A 27,665-nucleotide genomic window follows, 5' to 3' on the forward strand; every position below is an offset into this window, starting at 1 on the left:
GCTCCTCAGCCCACAATTCCAGGTAATGAAGTATCTTTTAGATAGTCAGGTCAGTTTCCAGACCAAACTAATAAAATCTGTAGGTCTAAGTCTAGAAACAATCTTGTTCTGAGGATGTAAGTGTTTTTGATAGTGATAGTGAAGGTTGCTAAGTCGTGTTTGACTCTTTTACAGTCCCATGGACTCTGCCCATGCGGATTCTCCAGGCAAGAATACTGGAGTGGGTTGCCATGCCCTCCTCCAGGGGTTCTTCTCAACCCAGGGATCGAACCCAGGTCTCCTGCATTGCAGGTGGATTCTTTACTGTTTGAGTCACCAGGGTTTTTGAAAGATTAAACTTAAATGGATGTTGGAATACATGGGGAACACTGGAGCTAAGAGCTGCAACTTCAGTATTTGGTCCCATTAGAATGTCTCTCACAACTGCCTGGAGGAAGTGGGAACATTCTCTCCAGGACAGTTGAGCTGAGAAAGGGCTATACATCCAATGACGAGGAGAAGGACTCAATGCTCCAGGACAGAGGTCAGCAAACTATTGTCATTCCTCTAGTGTTCCCCTGGACCCGGGAATTGTATTTTTAAAATATGCAGCCATAAAGAAGAGAAGTTTTTTTCTCCTAGGACTAGAACATTTTATAGGTTACTTTTCAAGTCTTAACCTTGTGCTATTATGACATCATTGAAACTGAGTCAGGGTGAAGTCAAGACATTTAAATGGAAATATTTATTTCCTTAAAAATATAGCTTAACTTTCGCTCTCCAACTTTGAGAAGGACCATCAGGAGGATGGAGGAGAAGATGACATGACCACTCTCACTAGGGCCTGTCATGAAGCATCCTTGGTACTGTCCAGTTCATGAAACCTCACATCCCTTTTTCCACTCAGACAGGTCTCTGCCCTCACAGTTCTTCTTCCAGCCTTGCCTGGGGAGGAGAGGGAAGAAGGAACAACAGAGCAAAGTGTGACAGCCCAAATGCGCTGAGGCTCAAAAACCATAGACAAGTAACCCACTTAACCAGCAGTGCCCAGCGTTTAGTGTCATTTGTTTCTGGTCCTGATCCAAGTCCTGATCTAAAGACTCCATCTTTTTTGCCTTAAGACTTCCCTCTCCCTGGTTTTCTCCTAGTCTATATGAGCCTCAGCAACAAGCAAACAACTTTTATAAGGATGGGGCATTTAGTTAAACATCCGCATCTCTTAAAATTTGGGTTCTGCAAGTGAGTGACCCAATCAGCAACGTTCACAAGAAAACACAGCCGCAGAGAGCCAGTGGGCACTGGCTAAGCCATAGCTCACACACAACCTGGGGAAGTTTCCTGTCAATTTCTCATGTAACCGACATGGTTATTTTCCTCTCACTGCCACTGACTTCCCGAATCTTATCCAAATTTAGAGCAAGCTCGAGCTTTTTCTTCTGGTGTATTGTCTTCACTGATGCTCTCCAGTTCACATGAGAAAACAACCCTCTCTTCATTGTTTGGAACATCTTGATATGAAAAGCAATTGCAAATAATTCTGACTCCCTAACCCTCTACTCCCCATACTAATCCCATGTTCACTGCATACCCACACAGCAATGGAGGATGACATAGATGAGGTCAAGTGGAAATTGCTGGACCACTCTGCAGAGGGGAACTTGTTCCCATCTCCTGCACCTTTGATGAACACACACACAAAGGGTTTCACCCATGTCAGCTTGTCTCCCAAAGAAAGACTCTTACCAGTAGTTCATGCCATCCGTTTCTTTAACAATTTTCTTGGCACAGATAATTGCATCCGTGAGGTCATCAGTCATCAAGGCTGTAAGAGAGAGCAGTAGAGGGTTAGCTGAGAATTTGCTGTTGGAGGAGGGGAAGCCCAAATCAGATTTTCTTCACTTTTCTCACTGCATTTTGGAGCAAGAGGGTTGGAAGAACTATGAGCTGTCTCCTTTTTTTTGTTGTTGTTCCACTTCTTCACAAAGAAAAGATTGTTTTTGTTTCTAGGCCATCCACATCTTGAAGTTTAGGACTCTTTGACAGAGGAATAGACCAGCCCTGAAAGGCTTTTGGAAGTGTGTTTAGGGAAAACACAATAGGAAAAAAAAATTTTTTTTGGAAATGTGTTTAGGTAAAACACAATAGGAAAATGTTTCTGTCCTAAAGAAACATAAAAGCTGGACAGGACAGTAGTGTTTTCTTTACTCATGTTAATTTGGCATGTAAGATCTCCTTATAGGTAATGATTAAACTTCCATTTATTGTAGCTTTCTGTTTTGTGCATTAAACTTTTTTTTATACCCAAAGTATTTTTCACATGAAGAAAACTTTAAGCTTTATGTGAAACCTTTGCCTTTATTACTTTTTCTATGGCTTTCAGACATAACAAATCTTTCAGCTGAAATTGTATTAATTCATATCACTTCACCAGAAGTGACCTCAAAATCCTTCTCAACACGAATATGACAGGAAAAGGCAAATAAACAAAAAAGCCCAACGTCATTTCTGTTTCAGGTTGCGTTCTCCAGAAGTATATGTGGAGGTGAGTTTGGGGTGCAAGGTGTTTTTGTTAGGGATCCACACCTGTAGAAGAATGGGGGGAAGCAGCAGTGGGCAGGGGAGACTGTAGCTGCGATCTGCAGAGGATGTTCTGCTAGACCTGCACACAGAGAGCAAGGTTCCCACTGGGGGTGAAGCGGGTTGCTAGTCTGGAGACGCCGTGCACAGGTCGGTGGGAAGGGTGGGTGCTGCAGGCCCAGGCTGTGCAATTCATGGAGAGTGTCTGTCAACGTCCCACTGTGTTCTACCATTTTGTTGTCCAAGTGAGATGTTTTGCAAATACCAAAAAACAAACAACAACAAGTTGCATGGAAGCGTGAATTTCTTTAGGAAAATATATTAAAGGGGTAGGGGGCCGGGGAATAAAGAACCTGGCTCTGGGCTAAAATGTGGAAACACAGTGAAATCACCACAGTGGGGCAGCAAAGGGGCAGAAATGAGCCCAGGGAGCACGTATGTACAAGGACCTGAGCCAACAGTGGCTTCTGCTCAGTGTTCAAATAGACAATTCTGTTTAGTCACACATGGATAAGGAGAGGGTTCTGTTGAATATCAAACATCATTCAAGAGAATCTTTTATTCTCCCCCATCCAACAACAGAAAACAGCAACAATCTACACAAAAAAGAACCAATTCTATTTGGTGGAGTTCTGCAAAACCCCAAAATTTACATCTCCTTGTCCTTTCTGAAGTAGCAACAGCCAACTCAGATACCAGGCTGGTAGGAGAAACAGAGATTAATATAGGTGGGCTATACTAGGTATAGAAGGCAATGACTGCTTCCTTAAAGTCTATTTTAATAAGGACTAAGTTATTGGAGGGAAACAAAAATGGCTATTATATTATTATATGCATGTGTGTGTATATACATAGATATATTTATATCTCTATATAAAAAATACTATGTCCAAATAATTTGGGGAAGGTTGACAGTAATTTGAGGCACATGGTCTGGTCTGGGATTGAGAAGAGGACTAGCTTCAGTAGATGGGCATGAAGTGCGTGTATTTTGTACACACATGAGATGCCACCTACGTTGCACACACACCCCAATGCTAGCTTGTTTCCAGGTTTCCATGACGAATAGCCCTACTTCTGTAATCCATGGGACAGAATGACATTGTCCCTAATTATAGCCTCTCTGGCCTGAGGCTGGGGGAAGACAGTCATGGAGGGTGATTAGGATATAAAACCAACATCCTGTTTTCTATTTTAAAGCTTTCCCTAAAAATCCCAAGCTCTTTTTATGAGAAAACAGATATGACTGATCCTTCACCTCTAACTATAAGCCATCTAACATTTTAATTTCTGAGAATCCACTGTTGTCTTGCAAATAAATATAAATTTAGCCCACATTTCAATAATTGTTCATTGGACAATATTCAGTTAGTAAACTGCACATAAAGTCAAGCTTGGCCATGATGCACTAGAGATTTTCTCTCCTACTGTAACAGCTAGACAGCTAGACAATAGGGAATGAATGCAGAATCTTTGAGGGATAGAAACCAGATGAGGTGAGCCTTGGGATTGCTGTGACTTTCTGCCCAGAGGCACTTTCCAGACCACAAAGGTAGAATCCAGGCAGGCTAAGGCAATGTAAGTAGAGATCAGAGGCCAAGACAGTTGGAATTTGTGGAGAGGGGCCCCTGTGAGGAAGGAGCCACCCAGGACTGTGCCAGAACTCTGCAGAGAGAGACCTCTGAGTCTTTGACTGAAAAACTCCATGAGAGTAAGCAGAAAACTGCTACCAGGAACCTCAGCAATTGCAGGGCTCACGTGGGGAGTCGTGATCTGTTACTGGCCAGAGGAGAGAGATTTTGCTGAGCCCTTGTTTATTCAAGAGATGCTATAGATAAATACCTTGATAGTAAGGCTGCACGAGCCCTCCCATAAAGACTGCTCTAGAATGTACCGGACCAGAATTAACTACTTGCCAAGATGAACTTCAATAATCCTTAAAGGAACACAGCATAATCCAGACACTCAACAATGTAATATACACGCAGTCTAGTATCCAGTAAAAAATTGATCAAATGTACAAAAAGGTATAAAAACATAATTCACAGCCAGAAGAAAGACCTAGAAATGACAGAGATGATTGAATTAGATAAGAAATTTAAAACAGTGCTTATAAATATGTTTATTGATAACAAGGACTTATAGGAAAACATCAATCAAATGAAAGAAATAATATAATTACCTGGCATTGAAAAAATACAATATCTGAAATGAAACATTCAGTTGCTGAATTTAATAGATCAGGCACTGCACAAAAATGATCAGAGATCTTGAACATAAAATGATTGAAAATAAAACACAGAAAGGGAAAAGTTCTGAAAAAAAAGAAGAGTCTCGGTGACCAATGCAAATACAAAAATGATCTAGGATATGTGTTATTAGACTCTTAGAAGGAGAACGTTTAAACATTATTCACTCAGGGATCCAAAATTTTAGTGAATATCAAGCAAAATAAACATGAAAAAATAGGCATTTGTGATCAAATTGCTAGATATTGTTGATGAAGAAATTGTAAAAGGGGATGGAGAAAAAGGACATGATACACATAGGGAACTCAAGTGAGAAAATCACTGATTTCTCATAATAAACAAGTCAAGCAGAAGATAATGGACATATTTAGTAAACTGGGAGAAAAATATGTCAGCTTGAAAGTGAAAGTGAAGTCGCTCAGTTGTGTCCATGGACTGAAGCCTACCAGGCTCCTCCGTCTATGGGATTTTCCAGGCAATAATACTGGAATGGGGTGTCATTTCCTTCTCCATCTGTCAGCTTAGAGTTTTATATATGTAGAAAATATCTCTTATAGAAGAAAATGCAATATAGACATTTTCAGACACACAAAAGCAGGAAGATGCTTCCTAGAAGAATTCTACTCCAGGAAATTGTTCAAGGATGTTCTTTAGGCTGAAAGGAAATAGCCCTTAACTGTGTGTCCAAACGAAGGCACCAAAGGTATAGAGAATGTTGTAATTGGTAAATGTGTGTGTGCTCAGTCGTATCTGACTCTTGTGACCCCATGGACTGCGGCACGCCAGGATCCTCTGTTCATGGAATTTTCCCGGCAAGAATGCTGGAGTGGGTTACCATTTCCTTCTCCAGGGCATCTTCCCAACCCAGGGATAGAATCTGAGCCTCTTGCATTGGCAGGTGGATTCTTTACCACTGAACCACCTGCTGCTGCTGCTAAGTCTCTTCAGTCCACACAGTGTCCGACTCTGTGCGACCCCATAGACGGCAACCCACCAGCCTTCCCCGTCCCTGGGATTCTCCAGGCAAGAACACTGGAGTGGGTTGCCCCTTCCTTCTCCAATGCATGAAAGTGAAAAGTGAAAGTGAAGTCGCTCAGTCGTGTCTGACTCTTCACGACCCCATGGACTGGAGCCTACTGGGCTCCTCTGTCCATGGGATTTTCCAGGCAAGAGTACTGGAGGGGGTGCCACTGCCTTCTCCGAATGAACCACCCGGAAAGCCCCAAATGATAAATATTATGGTAAATATAAAGAGATCCTTCTCGTCTGAACATTTTACTTAAAAGTTAGTCATTAAAAGCAAAAATAATAAAAAATTTACTGTGTCTATACATGTTGTGAGGTGTAGAGCATGCATGTAATGTATGTAGAAATGCATACATCACGCTTCCCTGGTGGCTCAATGGTAAAGAATCCGCCTGCCAATGCAAGAGACACGGGTTTAATCGCCGGTCTGGGAATACCCTACATGCTTTGGAGTAACCAAGCGCATGTGCCACAGCTACTGAACCTGTGCTCCAGAGCCCGGGGACCACAACTTCTGAGCCCATGACTACAACTACTGAAGCCCATGCGCCCTAGAGCCCATGCTCCAAAACAAGAGAAGCCACCACAATGAGAAGCCTGAGCATAACTAGAGTAACCTCTGTTTGCTGCCACTAGAGAAAAAGACCACACAGCAACAAAGACCCAGCACAGCCAAAAATAAATAAATAAAATTATTTTTTAAAAGCATTGTGAAGTGTATAACATGTGGAAGTAAAAAGGATGACAACTTAGCACAGAAGACATGATGGGTAAAATTGAACCACAATAGTATAAAATTCTTATGCAGCAGATCCTTGAAAAACATTGGTTTGGATTTTTTTTTCAGTGAATATATTGGAAACATTTTTTTTGAGATTTGTGACAGTTTGAAAACACTTGTAAACCACATAGCCTAGAAATATCAAAAATTAATAGTTAGATATGTCATAAATGCATAAAATATATGTAGGCACTCAGTTTAGTTCAGTCGCTTAGTTGTGTCCAACTCTTTGTGACCCCATGGACTGCAGCACGCCTAGGCTTCCCTGTCCATCACCAACTTCCAGAGCTCACTCAGACTCATGTGCATTGAGTTGGTGATGCCATCCAAACATCTCATCCTCTGTTGTTCCCTTCTCTTGTGTAGGCACTAGTCTATCCTTAATAGGCACAAGGTGAGTGATTATTTAATATAAAACTAACAATGTGTAAGCTTCCTTGGGCTTCCCTAGTGGCTCAGACGATAAAGAATCTGCCTGCAGTGCTAGAGACCTGGGTTCAGTCCCTGGGTTGGGAAGATCCCCTGGGGAAGGGAACAGCTACCCACTCCAGTATCCTCGTCTGGAGAGTCCCATGGACAGAGAAGTCTGGAGAGCTACAGTCCCTGGGGTCACAAAGAGTCAGACACAACTGAGCAACTTTCACTTTAGCTCCCTTCCTGTTTTATAACTTTGCCTTCAGAGAATTAAATCACCGTACAGTATGTCTCTTTCTCTCATTTAAAAATGCAACAATGCTTCCAATACTTTATTATGAATATGACTGCAATACTGCATGCCATAAAAATTTTCTAACCATTCATTAAAGTATAGGCTGGGCTATTGTGAGGCAATTGTATTGATGGCACTAGGCAATCATAAAGTGATCATATTGTTGCTTCTTGGTTATTAATGCATGAATCATTATACCTATAAATATGAATTCCTTTTTCACATTATCTTTTCATTTTAGTAATGAAAAGATAGTAATAGATAGTCCAGTGTTAGTAATATATATAACATCTACAGTGTTTTGTATCATCTAAAATATCTAAAACAAAATTGATGTGGGTACTGACAGATAATTCATCTTACAAACAGGTGATATAAGCTTACAGAATCAATACATATGATAGAGTAAATGTATTTTCTCTTCCTTATCATTTTCTTAATAATGTTTTTTTCTCTAACTCTATTGTAAGAATATAGTATATAATACATATACAAAATATGTGTTAATCATCTGTTTATGCTGTTGGTAAGGGTTCTAGTCAATGGTAGGCTTTAGTAATACCTTGTTCAAGTGTCAACTTTATTATATATGAAGTGGCATAATGTTATTTGGAGGTAGAAAGTGATGCATATTGTAAACCCTAGAAGATATGCTAAAAATAAAACAGAAATAAAGCTAATAAGGGCTTTCCTGGTGGCTCAGATGGTAGAGAATTAGTCTGCAATGCAGGAGACCCGAGTTTGATCCCTGGATTTGGAAGATCCCCTGGAGAAGGGAATGGCTACCCACACCAGAATTCTTGCCTGGGAAATTTCATGGACAGAGGGCCTGGAGGGCTACAGTCCATGGGGTCGCAAAGAGTCAGACACAACTGAGAGACTAATTAAGCATGCACACATATACTTAAAAAGCCAGTGATAGAAATAAAATCAAATACTGGAAAATATTCACTTAATCCAAAAGTCAGGAAAAATAAACCAAGAGTAGATGGATAGATGGAACAAATAGGAAACAAATAACAACATGGTGGATTTTAAAGTAATCATATCAGCAATTATATTAAATATAAATAATCTAAATCAAAGTTCAGCACAAACTATGGCCCACAGACCCATCCTCCATTTTTGTACATAAAGTTTTATTAGAACACAATGATGCCTATTCATTTCTATACTGTCTGTGGCTGCTTTTGTGCTGTATGACAAGTTGAATAATTACGAAAGAGACTATATGGCTCACAAAACATAAATTATTTATTATCTATTCCTTTCATAAAAAGATCCCTGATCTAAACATTCCTGTGAAAAAGCAGAGATTGTTGGACAAGCTCTAAAAGCAGCATTCAATTATATGCTGTCTATAAGAAATTCATTCTAAATTAAATATACCAAAGATATTAATAATAGTTGTTTTCATTTTGCTGTATAATCTCTGCTTTCAACAAATTACTTTTATCTGGTTTTTGTTGTTGGTGATGGTCTCATTTTCTCATGCCAGTGACAGCCTATGAAGTCTAGTCATTGGCAGATTTCTAGTTAGCTGCACTTATTTAAGAGAAGGATGCTAAAAAAAAAAAAAAAAAAAAGCTGATTAGGAATCCAGTAGAGAGGTGGGGATTTTCAACTGTGCATCTCACTGAGGGAGATCTAGCTAGTTTGTTCACTGGGAAGCCCCCACTCAGAATCTAGTTTTCCTTTTCCTCTGTCTGGATTCCCTAGACTAGGGTCTTCTCTTCTGGAAAGACTAGGCTGGCTGCCATCGTTCAGGGATCAGAGTGGAGGGAGGTAACTGGAACTACAGGAACTTGACTCCCTCTTAGGATGGAGCTCTCACACTCAAAGCTTGGTGAGGTTCCTCAATGAGAGAATTTCTACCTATTCTGTCCAAGAGAGCTCCAGTAACTTGCCAGGGTTGGGAGGCACAGTCAATAGATGAATGGAATCAGGAGATGAGTCAGCTGCTGTTTAACTGACTTTCCACTTAATCATACCGTTTTTAGCCTGCCTTCAGCCCAGTTTCTGGAAGTAGCTGATGTTGCTGATTTCTGAGCTCTTTTGGGATCCTGTGGTTGCTTTTTGGCTTTCCCACGGTCAGCTTAGGATTCAGATTTCTCTAATTGCTAAATTAGTCACCATTAGTCCTCTCACTTTCAGCTTGGAACAATACTTACACATCCGACCGCCATATTTAACTGGAAGACTCTAGTGGCAAGCTCATAGGGTATGCTAATGAGATTAACCAGGAAGGGGAGGGTTTTTAAAAGTCCTATCTGTAGAAAAGTGAAGGTATTAAATGTTTTAGTCTGGGAGATAAGATTTGGAGATGAGAAGTACCTCCTAATCATCATTTTCAAACATTTGATAAGTTGAAGGCAAAAGGAGAAGGGGGCAGCAGAAGATAAGATGATTAGATAGCATCACCGACTCGATGGGCATGAATTTGAGCAAACTGCAGGAGATAGTGGAGGACAGAGGAAACTGGCATGCTACAGTCCATGGGGTCACAAAGAGTCAGACAAAACTAAGCAACTGAACAACAACAATGTATAAAACAGAGAAAATTGGTTTTTAATAAATCCAGAAGGAGAAACCAGCATTAATGGGAGAACACTATGAGGAGATGGATTTTGGCTCAACAAAAGAATGTTCTAAAATAAAGGCTGACCAAAAATTGAGTGGTTGACCTCAGGAGGTAGTGAGCATTCCACAGTAAAGTAGGAGCAGGGACTACTAATTTATTAGGTAAATTAACACAGTGTGCGGTCATTCATACATTCACACTTGGTTACTGATTATCTTGTGCATGTCTACGAGAAATTAAAAATTTATTTCCTGCTCTTAAGGAATTTGCTGGAGAATATTTTATGGCTCCTTGTCTTCAGTCTTTTGACCTTCCCTCCATTGATTTAGTCAATGAATATTTCTTGAGCTCCAATGGCCAGGGAGCATTCTAGGCATTGAGAATGCATCAGTGATTGAACTAGAACTCCTGCCCTCATGGGGTTTGCATTCTACAGGTGAGCAAACAAGACCGTCATTTACTTTGCTTCATCCTTCTACTGCTGTCTCTTGCATGTTCTTCTCTATACTGCCAGCCATGACCATCATTCTGGTCTGTTTATTTCTCACCTCAACAATTGGAGGGGCAATTAAATTGTCTCTTCTTTAATCTCTCTCATATCCAGCTTGCATATTCATTTTTCTGAAGCAATGCCACTGACCCATTCTGATTTCCTAGTGTGGGCAGAAATCAGTGCACTCTCCTCAGCTTGGGTCCAAGGCCCTTCATGGTCAGGTAGTCATCAAACTTTCCAACCACATGTCCTGTTATATTTTTATGCACGTTTTTGCCTTTTTTGTTCTCCTTAACTGGAATAACACTTCTCTATCCTTGAATTTCCAAATCTTATCTATCTTGCAAATATTAAATAAAATATCATGATGTCTATAAAGCTTCCCATGACTTTATTAATAACATCTCTTTCCTCTGAAGCTCACACCTGTTTACAGTCATTTATATAACTTTGCATAAGCATTCTTCCTTAACACCAGAATTCATGTCTGAAGAGTCCTGCTATGCTCAATTCTATGCCCACATATATTTCCTGAGTGATTAAAGAGAAAGACTTAGAAATAAATTCTAGCATCATTTCTACTGTTGAAGAAGTGCTGTGTGAAGTGAATTTGTCTCATTCTGTATAAAGAAGCTTCAACTGCATCTTTTGAGTGGATTGCTTATGGAAAGCAGCTAGCAAACAGCTTTCTCCTTCTTAACGAACATATTTAACTTCTCTATGCATGGAAGTGTAGTCAGGTCATTTGTCCAGGCCCCTGTTTTTGTGGTGGGCTTCATAAAACCCACCCTGGATGGAATAAACCATCTTTGGACAAGTTGACCACAAGGTTGTGAGTGCCACTTTGGGGAACTCTTGAATAATTTATAATAATTTATTTACAGACCCACTTGCACATCTGAACTTCCAAATTTTGGTTAAAGCAGAAGATGGGTAGATATTCCATGGTCAGCTTCCCTGTCTGTTCCTAAGGATGATATTTGCGGAATCAAAAGCCTACCTGAGCAGGCCACGTGACAGCGGTTTTTCTCTTGTAGCTTTGTACTTCTGCACCACGTGTCGCTGTTTATCTGAAAGATGCCATAGTCGGTGCTTCCGTCCTCCAGTTGGGTCTGAGCCGTGGTGTTGTAGTGGCTCTCATAGTAGGCCATGCAGATCCCTAGAGGGGAAAAAAAGCCAGGAGTGTCAATAAAAGAAATTCATTGTTTCCTCCTACCTGCTCTTAGGGGAGAGTTCCCTTATAGGTATTACACCAATGCTTTGCTCCTGACACGCCCTGGGGAGTGTCAGGGCAGGTAGCACACCTGAGAGGCACAGGCTGGGCAGGGTGGCACACCTAGTCAGCAGCTGACCCTGGACCAGACTAAGTATCAGGTCTGCCCCTTGCAATGCCAGCAAGAGGGAGCTGTTTTCTCCTTCCCTTGCTGATGTCAATCACACAGGACTCCAGGAGTGAGGACAGGAGGGGCAGGGAGGGGGAGGGAAGCTCTGGAGAGCAGTTGGGGAGGACATGTGAATAGCCAGCAGCCGTCACTGGTGGGGCAGAGCAAGGACAGGCTGGAAGCCAAAAGAAGTGGATATGGGAGGGGCCTTTGACATCTCAAGGAAGAGTTAAAGGGCAGGAAGAGAACAGGAAGGGAGAAATCTCACAGTTTCCAAGGCTAAAGCCTCGGTAATTGTCCAGGCTGGCCCTCGAAAATATTTTTGCCAGTTTACATCGAGTGTAGACTTTGGGCTCAACGACTGTGACCAGGCAGCCCATCAGGGCCAAAATACCAGCAGCCTTCATCCCCAGGCCTGTTGAAGGCAGAACCTGTCAAGAATAAGAGACCACATCAGACAACCCTGCTTGATTCCCAAGAAAGTTTCTCGCCAACAAGAACTTCCAAATCTGCCAGCCTGAATGTGTCCTGTCACTTGTAAACACTGAGAACCAGCATCAGGGAAAACCCAAGTGCCAACAGTACATAGTACAGGGAAGGAATGATTGCAGGCTCTCTAAAACTTTCTACATGATTGTGCGTGTATGTTCAGTTACTTCAGTCACGTCCAACTCTGTGACCTAATGGACGGTGGCCCACCAGGCTCCTCTGTCCAAGGGATTCTCCAGTCAAGAATACTGAAGTGGGTTGCCATGCCCTCTTCCAGGGGATCTTACCAACCCAGGGATCAAACCCGAGTCTCTAAGTTTCCTGCATTGGCAGGCAGATTCTTTACCACTAGTGACACCTAGGAAGCCATTCTACATGCTCAGTTCAGTTCAGTCGCTCAGTCATGTCCGACTCTTTGCGACCCCATGAATCTCAGCACACTAGGCCTCCCTGTCCAACACCAACTCCGGGAGTTCACTCAAACTCACGTCCATTGAGTCAGTGATGCCATCCAGCCATCTCATCCTCTGTCGTCCCCTTCTCCTCCTGCCCCCAATCCCTCCTAGCATCAGAGTCTTTTCCAATGAGTCAACTCTTGGCATGAGGTGGCCAAAGTACTGGAGTTTCAGCTTTAGCATCATTCCCTCCAAAGAAATCCCAGGGCTGATCTCCTTCAGAATGGACTGGTTGGATCTCCTTGCAGTCCAAGGGACTCTCAAGAGTCTTCTCCAACACCACAGTTCAAAAGCATCAATTCTTCGGCGCTCAGCCTTCTTCACAGTCCAACTCTCACATTCTATGTGCTACTTTCTAGTAAATGCTAAGCTCCCGGGACCTGGCAAGGAAGGGAATCAACCTTCCTCTACTGATGTCCAGAAAGAATCCACAGAGGGTGACACATTTCTCGGATTCCCCATTAACTCTATGACTAGAAATAACCAGAATACAATGAGGTAAGCATCACTTGTACACGTGGAATCAGACATCTCGGTTTCAACCAGAGATGGATATACAAGGGTCTTCATAGACAACCTTAAGACTTATTGTTGGGAGTTTATTGAAGGGAGAAGAGTTTTTTAGAAGACAGGAAATGTTTTATTTTTTATCTTTATTTTTAAAAAACCTTTTAATTTTACATTGGAGTATAGCTGACTACCGGGCTTCCCTGGTGGCTCAGACAAATAATCCACCTGCAATGTGGGAGACCTGGGTTTTATCTCTGGGTTGGGAAGATCCCCTGGAGGACGGCATGGCAACCCACTCCAGTATTCTTTCCTGGAGAATTTCATGGACAGAGGAGCCTGGCGGGCTACAGTCCATGGGGTCACAAAGAGTCAGACATGACTGAGCGACTAAGCACAGTGCAGCACATAGCTGATTAACAATATTGTGATAGTTTCAGGCGGACAGCAAAGGGACTCAGCAATACATATACATGTATCCATTCTGAAGGTAGAATATTTAGCACCTTATCTTTCCTCTTTTTTTTTTTTTCCCATAACTCATTATCTCCTTTTTCTCTTGATACTTTTCCAAACATGGGAATGTTACTTCAAAAATATCAGTGTTATATTGCAAATGCAATATAGTATTTTTCTGGGTTCTTCCATCACTGTTTCATGGGTCCCCCAAAAAGCTTGGTGTCAATGGCAAGCAAGAAGGGGACAAATGACGATGAGTCAAAAGAGGAGAAAGTGCTGGTGGTGGGAGGACATAAACGGACTCCCACCTAATCATTTGAAAAGTAAGTAGGATCAAAAAGTCCATGCCTTGCTGGCTACTGGTTTGCCAGAAGTGATTCTTCTTCCAGAGAAATTTGTCTTCCCCAAATAGGTCAACCTTGCTGAGATGAGGGTGGAGTGACATCTCTGGTAACTGCTCCTGATTCTGAACCTGACATTCATACATACTTTCATCCAGTATCATTTTCTAGACATTTCTAGAGTTGTTCATTTCTCCTCATGGAGCTAAGTTTCCCAGTTGAGAGGAGAGGCTAAGAACAAGGCTGAATATTCAGCAAGGCCAGAGGGGAATCATTATGGGGGCTTTAAGATAACTGACCAATAAGGTGACTACATGCCAGATGGGGTGTCTAGATACATACTGGTGAGTAGCAAGGGTCAGTAAAATAGGTCTGCTTTTTGTAAGTAAAGTTTTATTAGGATACAACCATACCCATCTAGTAATATATTGTATACGGCTGCTTTTTACAGTTGAGTGTTGTGTTGGAAATTGTATAGACCATAAAGTCTAAAATATTCAGTATCTGGACCTTTATAGCAAAGCCCCCTGATGTATAGCAGGGAACTATACCCTAGCACTGCGCCAGGCACCGAGAGGGAGACCAACGAGGTATATGACACAGAGTTTACAAATCCAGTTGGTTTCTATCCCTTATCTTTAGACTCTCACTGGTCTCAAGCAAATCAAAATAAAACAAAAGCCCACAGCAGTGGTGGCCCCAAGTACAACATTCTACATCCTTCAAGCTGGGGGTTTCCATTGTTGATTCTTTGGGACAGATGGCTTCAACAGAGTGATTTTAGTCAGTCAGTCAGTTCAGTAGCTCAGTCATGTCCAACTCTTTGTGACCTCATGAACCACAGCAGGCCAGGCCTCCCTGGCCATCACCAACTCCCAGAGTTTACCCAAACTCATGTCCATCAAGTCGGTGATGCCATTCAACCATCTCATCCTCTGTCATCCCCTTCTCCTCCTGCCTTCAATCTTTCCCAACATCAGGGTCTTTTCAGACGAGTCAGCTCTTCGCATCAGGTGGCCAAAATTTTGGAGTTTCAGCTTCAACATCAGTCCTTCCAATGAACATCCAGGACGGATTTCCTTTAGGATGGACTGGTTGGATCTCCTTGCAGTCCAAGGGACTCTCAAGACTCTTCTCCAACACCACAGTTCAAAATCAATTCTTCTGTGCTCAGCTTTTATAGTCCAACTTTCACATCCATACGTGACTCCTGGAAAAACCATAGTCTTGACTAGATGGACCTTTGCTGACAAAGTAATGTCTCTGCTTTTTAATATGCTGTCTAGGTTGGTCATAACTTTCCTTCCAAGGAGTAAGTGTCTTTTAATTTTATGGCTGCAATCACCATCTGCAGTGATTTTGGAGCCCAGAAAAATAAAGTCAGCCACTGTTTCCATTGTTTCCCCATCTATTTGCTATGAAGTGATAGGACCAGATGCCTTGATCTTTGTTTTCTGAATGTTGTGCTGTAAGCCAACTTTTTCACTCTCCTCTTTCACTTTCATCAAGAGGCTCTTTAGTTCTTCTTCACTTTCTGCCATAAGGGTGGTGTCATCTGCATATCTGAGGTTATTGATATTTCTCCCGGCAATCTTGATTCCAGCTTGTGCTTCATCCAGCCCGGAATTTCTCATGATGTACTCTGCATATAAGTTAAACAAGCAGGGTGACAATATACAGCCTTGACGTATTCCTTTTCCTATCTAGAACCAGTCTAGAGTGATTTCAGTTCAGTTCAGGTCAATCGCTGAGTCGTGTCTGACTCTTTGCGACCCCATGAATTGCAGCACACCAGGCCTCCCTTTCCATCACCAACTCCCGGAGTTCACTCAAATTCATGTCCATCGAGTTGGTGATGCCATCCAGCCATCTCATCCTCTGTCATCCCCTTCTCCTCCTGCCTCCAATCCCTCCCAGCATCAGAGCCTTTTCCAATGAGTCAACTCTTTGCATGAGGTGCCCAAAGTACTGGAGTTTCAGCTTTAGCATCACTCCTTCCAAAGAACACCCAAGACTGATCTCCTTTAGAATGGACTGGTTGGATCTCCTTGCAGTCCAAGGGACTCTCAAGAGGCTTCTCCAACACCACAGTTCAAAAGCTTCGATTCTTCGGCACTCAGCTTTCTTCACAGTCCAACTGTCAAATCCATACATGACTACTGGGAAAACCATAGCCTTGACTAGATGGACCTTTGTTGGCAAAGTAATGTCTCTGCTTTTCAATATGCTATCTAGGTTGGTCATAACTTTCCTTCCAAGGAGTAAGTGTCTTTTAATTTTATGGCTGCAATCACCATCTGCAGTGATTTTAGAGCACAGAAAAATAAAGTCAGCCACTGTTTCCACTGTTTCCCCATCTATTTCCCATGAAGTGATAGGACTAGATGCCATGATCTTCGTTTTCTGAATGTTGAGCTTTAAGCCAACTTTTTCACTCTCCTCTTTCACTTTCATCAAGGGGCTTTTTAGTTCCTCTTCACTTTCTGCCATAAGGGTGGTGTCATCTGCATATATGAGGTTATTGATATTTCTCCCGGCAATCTTGATTCCAGCTTGTGCTTCTTAGGTCTTATTAAAAGGGTACCTTCCCCAGAGACATGCCTCAGGTGATTCTGGAGGAGAAACACCATTCTACTTACCTAATCAGTGATTAGGAGCTCACACAAGCTTCCCGCATCCCATGAAGCCATTCTGATCCTGACCAGGCACAAGTGATCTTGGCCAAACGAAGGACCTTTCTGTAGAGCTTTAGAGAAAGAAGAATTCTTAGCTCTTTTGTTTCCAACTGTCAAGAGATTCTAGAATTCTATTTCTTGGGACTTATATGATAACTACATTTAGGGACAGGCAACTTCTTTTTCTTCTTCTTCTTCCTCACTTCTCAACTCCACTGAGGCCTCCCACCTGACTGAGAGCTTGTTTCTAAAATAACAGCCTCCAAACTTTATCATAAATCCCATCAGTAAAGAAAATTAATTGTGTTTCCCCTGTAGGTATACATTGAATTATAAACCATACTCAAGTCCTTCTGTACTAATATGTTGTATAAATTATAAGCACTACCAAACTAGAATTTTAAAAAGGATGTGACAGACATGAAATTAACATTCAAAAGTTGTATTAACAGTACAAAGTGTCTTTTCTCTAATTGAATTACTATTATTAATAAAATATTTTTAAGATCAGAATGATTGAATGAGATTAATTACCTTTGAAAACTTTGGTTTAGTGCTCTGTGGATCAATAATTAAAGGGCTAGTTTTAAGATCCACTTATTTCCATTCTCAGATTTAAAGGATATTTGAAATTAATTCTCATTATGATATGCAGATCTAAGGAAAACAAGTTCTTGTTGGTTGCACACAATTATCATTACATTCTTTTCTTAAATTACATGCCAATTTATCAAAGGTTTTTGTTGAAATTTACCTAATAAATGTTTACTTTTCCAGTTATGAATCTTTGCTTTTGCAACTTAATTAAAAATGAAAATTTAATTAGAATAGAGTTTTCTAGTTTTAATAAAGGGCTTTGAAGCCTACTGGATTTTTTTTTTTTTTTTTGGACATTTTTGAAAAATGCTGGGAAATAATAAGATTTTAGAAGTGTGCAGATATAATACAATTTTTAATATCAAATCTCAAAATTCCAAAAGTGTAATTAAGATAGTGAAAAATTCTCTTTCCCATCTTCGGAAACACTAGTTTTCTCTCCCACTGGCAACAGCTGATACAGCTGTATCTTCCAGAGATATGATACATAGACACACATATATAAATAGAGTCTTTTATATCCTTCTTAAACTATACCTGTACCTTATTTTTAAAGCCTGATAGTATATTTTACAGAGAGGGCAATGGCACCCCACTCCAGTACTCTTGCCTGGAGAATCCTATGGACGGAGGAGCCTGGTAGGCTGCAGTCCATGGGGTCGCTAAGAGTTGGACACGACTGAGCGATTTCACTTTCACTTTTCACTTTCATGCATTGGAGAAGGAAATGGTAACCCACTCCAGTGTTCCTGCCTGGAGAGTCCCAGGGACGGGGGAGCCTGGTGGGCTGCCGTCTCTGGGGTCGCACAGAGTCAGACACGACTGAAGCGACTTAGCAGCAGCAGCAGCAGTATATTTTAAGAATCTCTTTTTATGGCTGTGCTGCACTGCATTGCGTGACATAGTATAACATATTTGGCCAACTGGGTATTGATGCACATTTAAGCTGTTTCATTCTTGTCTTATAAGCATGTTACACTAAATAATCTCTGTCCATGGAATTCTCCAGGCAAGAATACTGGAGTGGGTAGCCATTCCCTCCTCCAGGGAATCTTTCTGACCCAGGAATCAAACCTGAGTCTCCAGCATTGCAGGCAGCTTCTTTACAGTCTGAGCCACCAGGAAAGCCCAAATAATCATATATATATATATATATATATATATATATATATATATATATATATAATTTGCATATTTGCAAAAATATGTGTAGGATAAATTCCTGGAAGTGGAACTGCTGAGTCTTGGATTGTTTCATAGTTTTGCTAGATATTGCCAAATTGCCTTCCACATGGTCCTATATCAGGAGGTGGGATTCCTTCCCTTCTACCTGGCAGCAGCAGTTATTGAACTTCATAGTCTTTGCCAATCTGAGAGGTAGGAAATGGCTTCTTAACATGGCTTCAATTTATGGCTATGTTTCCTTTCATATGTTTAGGATTCATCTGTGGATCTTTTTCTGTGATGAACTGTCTCTAATGTGAAAAATATTACAGGTTTGTTCTTCAGATATCTTTTTCAAATTCATTTCAGAACTGGAGCAGGAAAAGTGCAAGATGAGCCTAGAGCATCTTGTTAGTGCTAAAAGTTAAGGAAATACTTAAAAGCAAAGAGAGACAGGAACAGGGAGGGATTAATATATCAAACAGAGAGAGGAGCCAAATTGAAAGAACTCCCAATGGCCAATGCTGGAGTAACTTGAGTGACCAAATAAATAACTATAGGATTAGATTATAGCTCAGAGAATAAAATAAATATCTATAGTGCATATTGGTATAAATAAATGATTGAATAAATAAATATACAGAGAAAAGAAGCAAATCTTACAGAAGAATTCTAAATAATCTTTTTAGATAGTCTCCCCTCTAGGAAACAGAGCTTAATTCTGAGTAGTGGCTGGTTCTAGTGACATGCTTCCAACAGAGAGAGTATGGAAGGGGGAAAAGAAGACTTTACAGCAGAGAAATATGGTGGACCCCACCTTAGCCAGTGATGAAAATTGACCTCATCGGTGCTTAGTCGTGTTCTGTAGCCCTTGACGTGATGTGATGAGAAGAGCACCTACCTCTCTGGTTTTCTCCCAGCATCCACAACCCCAATCTAATTGTGAGAATGTAGCCAAACCCTGGTGAAAGACATGCTACAAAATACCTGACAAGAATTCTTTGAATGTATCAACGTCATGAGAAATAGACAAGAAACTATGATAGAAAGAGAGAAAGATACAATAACTCAATTTAATGTAGTGTCCTGGATTGGCTTCTGGAATAGAAAAGGATAATATTCATAAAACCCATGAAATCTGAGTAGTGCCTGTAGTTAATGCATTGATTTCTCAATTTTGATGAATGTGCTATGGATATGTCACACGTTAGTGGTAAGGACCTGGGTAAAGGGAATATGGAGATAAATACAAATTTAGTCTAAAATTGTTCTAAATAAATAAAACTAAAAGATTTAAAAAATCTGCTAGTCTGCATATCTCTGATAGCCACTTATACCAGAAAAGTTGAGCAAATCTGAAGTACTTGTGTGATACTGTGCTTTATAATAAGAATATATATTTGGTCTTCATCCTTGTTTCTTGGGATGTCCTAAATAACAAAAGTGAGAAAGTTGTCTGATAGTCACAACAAATTCCTTTCAACCACACCTGAGTTTATGTTAATGATATGACTTCTCAAAGAATCTAAGGATGGGGCTGGTGTCTAGGGAAACCAACCATGTGATTACAGGGTTGGAACTTTCAGTCCTAGCCCGCTAGCCCACCTTACCTACGGCTTCCAGTGGGGGAGAGCGGCTGAGTCTAGTCCTCACTGGCCAATTAGTTAATCAACTATGCCTCAGTTATGAAGCCTCCAAAAGGACCCAAAAGGAGGGGCTTAGAGAGATTCCACGTTGGTGAATCAGAACATATTCACATACTGGGGGGCTGGTACCTCCTGAACTCAACATTCAGCCAGAAGCTCTGGTGTTCAGGACCCTTCCAGACCTGGCCCTGTGGATCTCTTCATCTGACTGTTCATTTGTGTTCTGTAATACCCTTTGCAATAAACGAATATCTAGAAAGTAAACTGTTTTATTGATTTCTGTAAGCCACTATGAGCAAATAATCAGACCACAGGAGGGGATTGTAGGAGCCTCCAATTTGTATCCTGTTGGTAGGAAGTAAAGCAACAGCCTGAACTTGTGATTGACTGTCTTGTGGGACCAAGCCCTTACCTGTGGGATCTGATGCTGCTGTCTCCATGGAGACAGTGTGAAGATTGACTTACAATACAGGATGTTCACCCAGTGTCCACTGAGAACTGACAAACCGCTGGGTGCTGTTGGGAAAACATACACGCTCAATGGACTTCTTTACGGTAAAATAAAGGTGTTATTGCTTAGTTGTTAAGTCATGTCCAACTCTTTTGTGACCCTACGGACTGTAGCCCACCAGGCTCCTCTGTCTAGGGGATTTCCCAATCAAGACTACTGGAATCAGTTGCCATTTCCTCCTCCAAGGGTTCTTCCTGACCCAGGGATCAAACCTGTGTCTCCTGCATTGGTAAGCAGGTTCTTTACCACTAAGCCGCCAGGAAGGTCCAAAATAAAGAGGCTTAATCTCTAAATCTGACAACACTTTTAACTGCTTTGCTCATGACAAAATCAGAAAACATGGCACAAAAGATTTTTGAGATGACTCTCCTCATTACAAATTATTATGAATATTCTATTATTTAAAGGCCCCATATTTATGAAATTAATCATAGTAATTAGTAAGGTAGTTAACCTAATATATCCTGATATTACTTAATTATTTATAAAATGGGGCCACATTGGTGATAATCTGGGCCATCTAACTCATCATATATTACAAGTGGGTAGATGAAAGTGAAAGTGAAAATGAAAGCCACTCAGTTGTGTCTGACTCTTTGCGATCCCATGGACCCCTACACAGTCCATGGAATTCTCCAGGCCAGAATACTGAAGTGGGTAGCCATTCTCTTCTCCAGGGGATCTTCCCAACCCAGGGATCAAACCCAGGTCTCCTGCATTGCAGGTAGATTCTTTACCAGCTGAGCCACAAGGGAAACCCAAGTGAATGGATATATTCTTCTCAATCCAGTTATCTGGGGCATATAAATAGGATAAAGGACTCAAGAATAATGTAGCTTGTGTGATGGGTGGCAACTGGCCCCTGGAATTGGAGAGGAGCCCATCTTTATAAAGGATGGACTTTGATCAAGACTCTAGGCTACCCTTCTTTGAAATAATTAGGAAAAAGGATAAAACAATTTTAAAAAAATGCCTTGGTTCATATATGTATATATATTTTTTACCATGTGAGCCTGTTTTTACAGTTTCACCTGTCATTTTTATGAGTAGAAGATCCTGAAAAGTTAAGAGTCTGGAATCAGACTGCCAGTATCTGAATGTTTGCCGTTGCCAGCTATTGTGGTTACTTTACCTTTGTGCCTCAGTGGTGTCACGTGTAGGATGGATCATCACAGCACTTTCTTCAACAGGGCAGCTACTTGGTAGACCAAATGGGGTGATACCTGGAAGCTGTTGAAATAGCTCCTGATACATAAAGAGCTCAGCATATCCTGGTTACTATCATCATTCAGAGAGGTGACCACTATGATTCTTTTTATTACCATGGTGAAGAAAATCGAGTCTTAGGCAACAGCAGCAGGCAGGTTTGGTAGCTATTTTGATGAAGAAACAGGAGACCTCTCTAAGCAAAGATTCATTCATCAGAAAGGTCCAGAGATAAGAATTCTCCGTTCAAGGCACTGGGAGATCTGAAAATCTTTTGCAACTGATTTCAAAGTGAGCATATGCAGGCATACTTCTTTGTCTCCAAATGCATCAATTCTTTGGTGCTCAGCTGTCACATCCATACATGACTACTAGAAAAACCAGTGCCCTAAACACTCCCAAATCCTTCAGGCATGGTTCAGGATGGTAGGATAACATTTATTACTCCATGAAACACACACTAACACTTTGTGGCAGTTAGATGCTCTGGGAGCATCTGTGTGTGTATGTGTGTGTGTGAATGTCTAGTTCTTCCCATCAAATTCCTGCTGCCTTCCCCCCCTACAAATGTCCGCCTATTGGTAGATCTTTTTCTTTGCCATCATCTTTCCAAATCATCCCCATTTTCACCCTCTGATGTCAGCATGTCATGTTATCACCATTTATAATTTTTTTGAAGTCCAAGATAAATGTAGAGAGTACGTGCACTGTGGCTGAACTCTCCTTCACTTTGTAGGAAAATGTCTGTGTGGCATGACTTTTTCCATCATTTAATCCAACTGTGCACTCTCAGAATATGAAAAATCAGATCCCTCACAGGCTGACAACCGCTGGCTCCTGTCAATGGTAAAAAAATAGTCGTTTCTGTGAGCCAGACGGCTGTGGCATGAGGTCCCAAACACACTAGTCTTGAGTGTGTGTGTCCCCCAAAGGCAGGCCCTGACTGCTGGAATCTCGATTATGTTGCCGCTTTTAAGTGGGAAGAAGTTTTATGGGAATAATACGGATTCCCTTGCTGTCATTTATTTATTGTATCTGAAGCTTGCAGTAATTTGTAAGCATGTGTTTAAAATTCCAGCTAACGTTTATCTCTGTTCTTGATGCTGGCAGTCTCTGATGGTGCTAAATTGTCTGGTGACCTTTCCAATGTATAATTTAGATTTGGGAAAAACCCCAGTAACATGCTGGATTCTTCAAGCTTACAAATGAAAGGCAAACTATTTATAGACAAATAATAAAACCAATCAAAATGAGATTTTTTTCAACCAAAGAAACTTTAGAAATGCCACAGTCTAGTATCGTCTTTGACCAATTAGAAAGATGAGGTTTGAAGCATAATCTTGCTACATTTTAATCTGTAGCACAAAGTTTTGCTCCAAGTAAGCATTCAGTAAGTGCTTGCTGAATGAATCTTTGTGCTTAGTGAATTGCCATAAGAAAAAGTCTCCTGGTGCCTGGCAACTAGTCAGAGTTTAATAAATAAAATATGTCTATGGCAATTTGAGGGCTTCCCAGGTGGCGGTGGTGGTAAAGAACTCTCCTGCCAATGCAGGAGACACAGGTTCAATCCCTGGGTCGGAAGATCCCCTGGAGGAGGGCATGGCAACCCACTCCAGTGTTCTTGCTTGGAGATGCCCATGGACAGAGGAGCCTGGAGGGCTATGGTTCATAGAGTCACAAAGAGTCGGACATGACTGAAGTGACTTAGCACACATGCACACATGGCAACTCAATGTAAAAACCAATCATAATAAACAACCATCTAATCCAGAGATATAAACTTCCACGAACCAGCTGATTTCACCAATGACAATTGGAGTCATCAGTCTGCTTTTTGAACATCGCAATCATCTAGCAGAATTCTAAGCAAGAATTATTTATTGGGCAACATTGATGTTGCCCCAAAGCCTTCATATAGTTAACTGGGGAGTATACCTCTGTTCCCAGTGACTGACCTTGATTAAGGGCACTCTGAACCCTTTAGAAATGATCATTTCTTTCACCATCTCCTAGAATCCTCTGCCCGCCCCTTCCTGCCAAGGCCTGAGTGCTCAGAAGGCTGTCTCCATCTCTCCTCGCCTCCATTCAGTAAACGGTGGTTCATCCCCTAATTCAATAAGGTACTGCCACCTGGCCAGCTTGTTACTATAGCTACTCCAGTATATCCATGGCTCAGAATTTTACACTTTGCCTTCCCCATCTTAATGCTTTTTTAATTAATTAATTTTAATTGGAGGCTAATTACTTTACAATATTGTGGTGGGTTTTGCCATACATTGACATGAATTAGCCACAGGTGTACATGTGTCCCCCATCCCGAACCCCCCTCCTACCTCCCTCCCCATCTCATCCCTCTGGATTGTCTCAGTGCACTGGCTTTGAGTGCCCTGTTTCATGCATCAAACTTGGACTGGTGATCTTAATGTTTTTTTGATGAAAAGATAACACTGCTTGCAAATCTGGATGGATTTTCATGGCAGAGTTTCCAACATGAATGAGGTTGCGTAAGAAAAGTCAAGGATCCAAGATTGCATGGAAATTCCACTTGCTGACCCAGATGTGGTAATAATATTTGATATGAGCTCAAGCAAGCATTCCACGGATGTTAAAAAATCATGGCACTTCCAGGGGGTTATTATTTCTAATTACATTTGGGGATTTTGGGAAACTCTTGATCCTTTATAGTTTTCCTTTGACTGGTAACCCAGTTTGTGGAGTATTTGAACCTCCTCTCTCTGGTTTCTGCACACACAAATCCACGCATTTTCCTGGTTATTAACATCTCCACTAGCTAGCAGGAAAATGTAGGCACAGGTTCATTTTGTTTTGAAGGAAGCTCTTGTAAAAGATTTCAAAGAAGAAGATGCTAAAATGATTGGCAAAATTAGGGCTGGGGTTTCTGTGGACTTAAACTAGTTATGCCTTTCCTGTGTCCTGCTAGAAAGAATAATTGTGTTTAATTTGGGTTTTGGAGTTGAGAGAGAAATAAATGGCTTTGGGATGATTAAAGATTCTTTGGGGAGATTAAATTGAACATTACTTGGGCCATGGGAGAATCTGGTCCTTTATATGTTAAAGACACTCTTCTTTGTAACTAATTACACACAAAAGATGAGCATGTGTTTTTATCTATTAAAAATTATGAGAACTTAAATTTTTTCCCTTTTTAAAAAATACTGTAACCATTTTGCAAAACAATACTTTTCTCTTTTGATGGGTTTTGATGATGTAGGTTAGTTTCCCCCCTAAAGAATTGTTTGGAAATGTACAATTTCTGTGATTATGCATATCCATGTTCAGTATAAAGCAGAGGCTGGAGATAGTTGGACGTCAAGGATTTTGCAGTATTTGGAAAGCCTGCGCCTTTTAAAATGTAAGAATGTTTGGAAATGCAGAGTCTACTTGGCTTGGAAAATCCAAAGACTAAATTTGTACTTAGACATCTCTCCTCCACTTTCTGCAGCGGAGCACGTGCATATCCGCCAGAGAGCTGGGCTGGCACCAGGCTCAGTTTCCATAACCTCAGGGCAAGGTGAGGAAGCATGGCCTCTGAATCAGGCCCCAGACCGTGAAATGGAAAATCTAATCACCCCTGCCCTCGGGGGAAAAAATGCAGGGTGCACGGCATCACTGCTTGAGGGAATAGTCCTCTCCTTGGGGAAGAGTCAAAGGGTGACTTTATTTGTCTAAAATGAGTTCATAAAATCATTTGTAAGGAAGATGATGTGAAAATGGATCTTTTGTTCATCTTTGCATGTATCACAGGCCCAAGCATGGACTTTTGTACCCTGTGGGTGTGCACTACATCTGGTTTTTGACTTGTATTATTAAAGATATGAAACATTGTAAAATGTCTTGTTTCTCAGATGCTACTAATAATCACAAAAAGATATGAGTTTGAAGTGATTGTCTGGCATTCAAATTTCTATTTGGGGGAGAAGTATATCAATATTACAGTGGCTTAGTCTCATTTGAGGTCCTAGCTGCATGATATATATGTATAAATATAAAATGCATATAATATATAATATATCTGGCAGTATTGAATGTATTACTTAATCCCCTGCTTGGAGACAAATGGCTTGGTGTCAGGAACTCTACTGAGAAACAATGTGCATATTTTTTTTGCTTTAGTTTATAGCAGCCCTTGTCTTTGCAGGGAAAAAAATTCTGTTATGGAATAGCTTTCTTTTATGAGCACCGGCAGGGTTTCTGGGAGAGAAGGCGATCTTAAGAGTTTTTAAGGGCTGAGGTTCCAAGAGTCTTAAGTAAGGGCCAGGAGCTTTGTCAGAGCTCACTGCTTCCTTTGCCTCATAAAACTGCTATCTCCATCCATCTCTGTTTATTTTTCTCCTGCTTTTTAATTTGCCTAATGGACTTCAGCTGAAGACTTTCCTCAGCGTCTGAGGCAAGTCAAGTCTAATAAAGCCCTGAGGACTTAGCTGGCTGAGTTCAGCACTTTTGGATGATTTTTGTCTGACTTTCATCTTTGCTGCTGCCGAGTGGATGGCTGTGGAGCACCCTGGACCCGGCCTGGAGGACCTGGAGCCTGGGAAGCTGACACTGGATGAGTCATTCTTGTCTCCTCTGGACGGCCTCTGGTTGGCTGGTCTCTGCAGGGCAAGGTCTGCCTCTTCCGGCCCCCTCCCCCTCCCTTCTCTATTCCTCCCCTCATCCTCCCCTCCTCCCCCTCCCACTCACCCCTTCTCCCCTCTTCTCTCTGCCCTTCCCATTTTCCCCCTTGTGGCTCAGCTGGTAAAGAATCCACATGTAACACGGGAGACCTGGGCTCAATCCCTGGGTTGAGAAGATCCTCTGGAGAAGGGAATGGCTACCCACTCCAGTATTCTGGCCAGGAGAATTCCATGGACTGCGACAGTCATGGGGTCACAAAGAGTTGAACATGACTGAGCGACTTTCACCAAATAGTCCTCACCATTTTACTGAAGTCTTGGGCTCCTGTCAATCACCTTGTCACCATCCAGAGAATCAGGAGCACAGAGAAATGACCTATTTCCAGGAATATTGTTTTCCATAGAAGCATAAAGTCATTTTATTTCAGATTTTTCCCTCTAGATGCTTTATCATAATACACATTTCTGGGAGAACTCATTATTTGAAATACAGGAGCTGATGGATGGTACACCCTCAATTTCATTTCCGTCAACTTTTCATGCTATCTAGGGAGGAGACTCAGAAAACTGACCACCATATTTGTGATAGGGGCTTCCCAGGTGGCGCTAGGGGTAAAGAACCTACCTGCCAACGCAGGAGACATAAGAGATATGGGTTCGATCCCTGGGTGGGGAAGATCCTCTGGAGGAGGGCATGGGAACTTACTCCAGTATTCTTGCCTTGAGAACCCCATGGACAGAGGAGCCTGGGGGTGCTACAGTCCATAGGGTTGCAAAGAGTCAGACATGACTGAAGTGACTTAGCACACAAGCATATTGGTGATAAATGCTGGTAGAAAAGTGGCAAGATCCTACTTACCTGTTGAGTCAGATGTCTCCAAGACTGGCGATGTTGTTGTTGAGTTGCTAAGTCTGCTTTGTGACGCAGAGTACGGGCTCTAGAGTGTGTGGGCTCAGTAGCTGTGGCACATGGGCTTAGTTGCCCCAGGCCTGTGGGATCTTACTGGATCAGGGATCGATCCAGTTCACTGCTCTTATTTTCCTCCTAAATAATCCTAGTTTACTGGTTTTGTTTTCCTTCTAAAGAAAATAACTGCATTTTAAAATGAGGCTTCTGTGGCTGAGCCTTGAAGGAAGGCCAGTACTGAGAACCAGAGGCCCCCAGCAGAAGCAGCATGGACGAGGCTTTGAATACAAAAGAACC

The 27,665-nt window shown here is 41.5% G+C and overlaps 1 protein-coding gene across 1 annotated transcript; it reads right to left on the reverse strand.

Annotated features, from left to right (window-relative positions):
* Positions 1-724: 724 nt before the first annotated feature.
* On the reverse strand, positions 725-16,769 carry LOC109567804 (lysozyme-like protein 1). The gene is made up of 5 exons (XM_019972823.2): positions 16,668-16,769; positions 12,046-12,208; positions 11,396-11,554; positions 1,723-1,801; positions 725-924 (listed from the first exon to the last, which is right to left on the reverse strand). The coding sequence occupies exons 2-5, from the start codon at positions 12,182-12,184 to the stop codon at positions 855-857; spliced, it is 447 nt and encodes a 148-aa protein (XP_019828382.1). The 5' UTR covers positions 12,185-12,208; positions 16,668-16,769; the 3' UTR covers positions 725-854.
* Between the last annotated feature and the right edge of the window lie 10,896 nt (positions 16,770-27,665).

Source organism: Bos indicus, chromosome 13 (assembly GCF_029378745.1).
Source record: "Bos indicus isolate NIAB-ARS_2022 breed Sahiwal x Tharparkar chromosome 13, NIAB-ARS_B.indTharparkar_mat_pri_1.0, whole genome shotgun sequence".
Classification (NCBI taxonomy): Eukaryota; Metazoa; Chordata; class Mammalia; order Artiodactyla; family Bovidae; genus Bos; species Bos indicus.

What these genes read in the sequence shown, in the direction of transcription:
- LOC109567804 (XM_019972823.2), bottom strand. Translation starts at nt 12,184, where the DNA reads ATGAAGGCTGCTGGTATTTTGGCCCTGATGGGCTGCCTGGTCACAGTC. An exon ending in CTGTCACGTGGCCTGCTCAG is followed by an intron (nt 1,802 to 11,395) that starts GTAGGCTTTTGA and finishes TCTCTCTTACAG; the next exon opens with CCTTGATGACTGATGACCTC. An exon ending in ACGGATGGCATGAACTACTG is followed by an intron (nt 925 to 1,722) that starts GTAAGAGTCTTT and finishes TCTCCTCCCCAG; the next exon opens with GCAAGGCTGGAAGAAGAACT.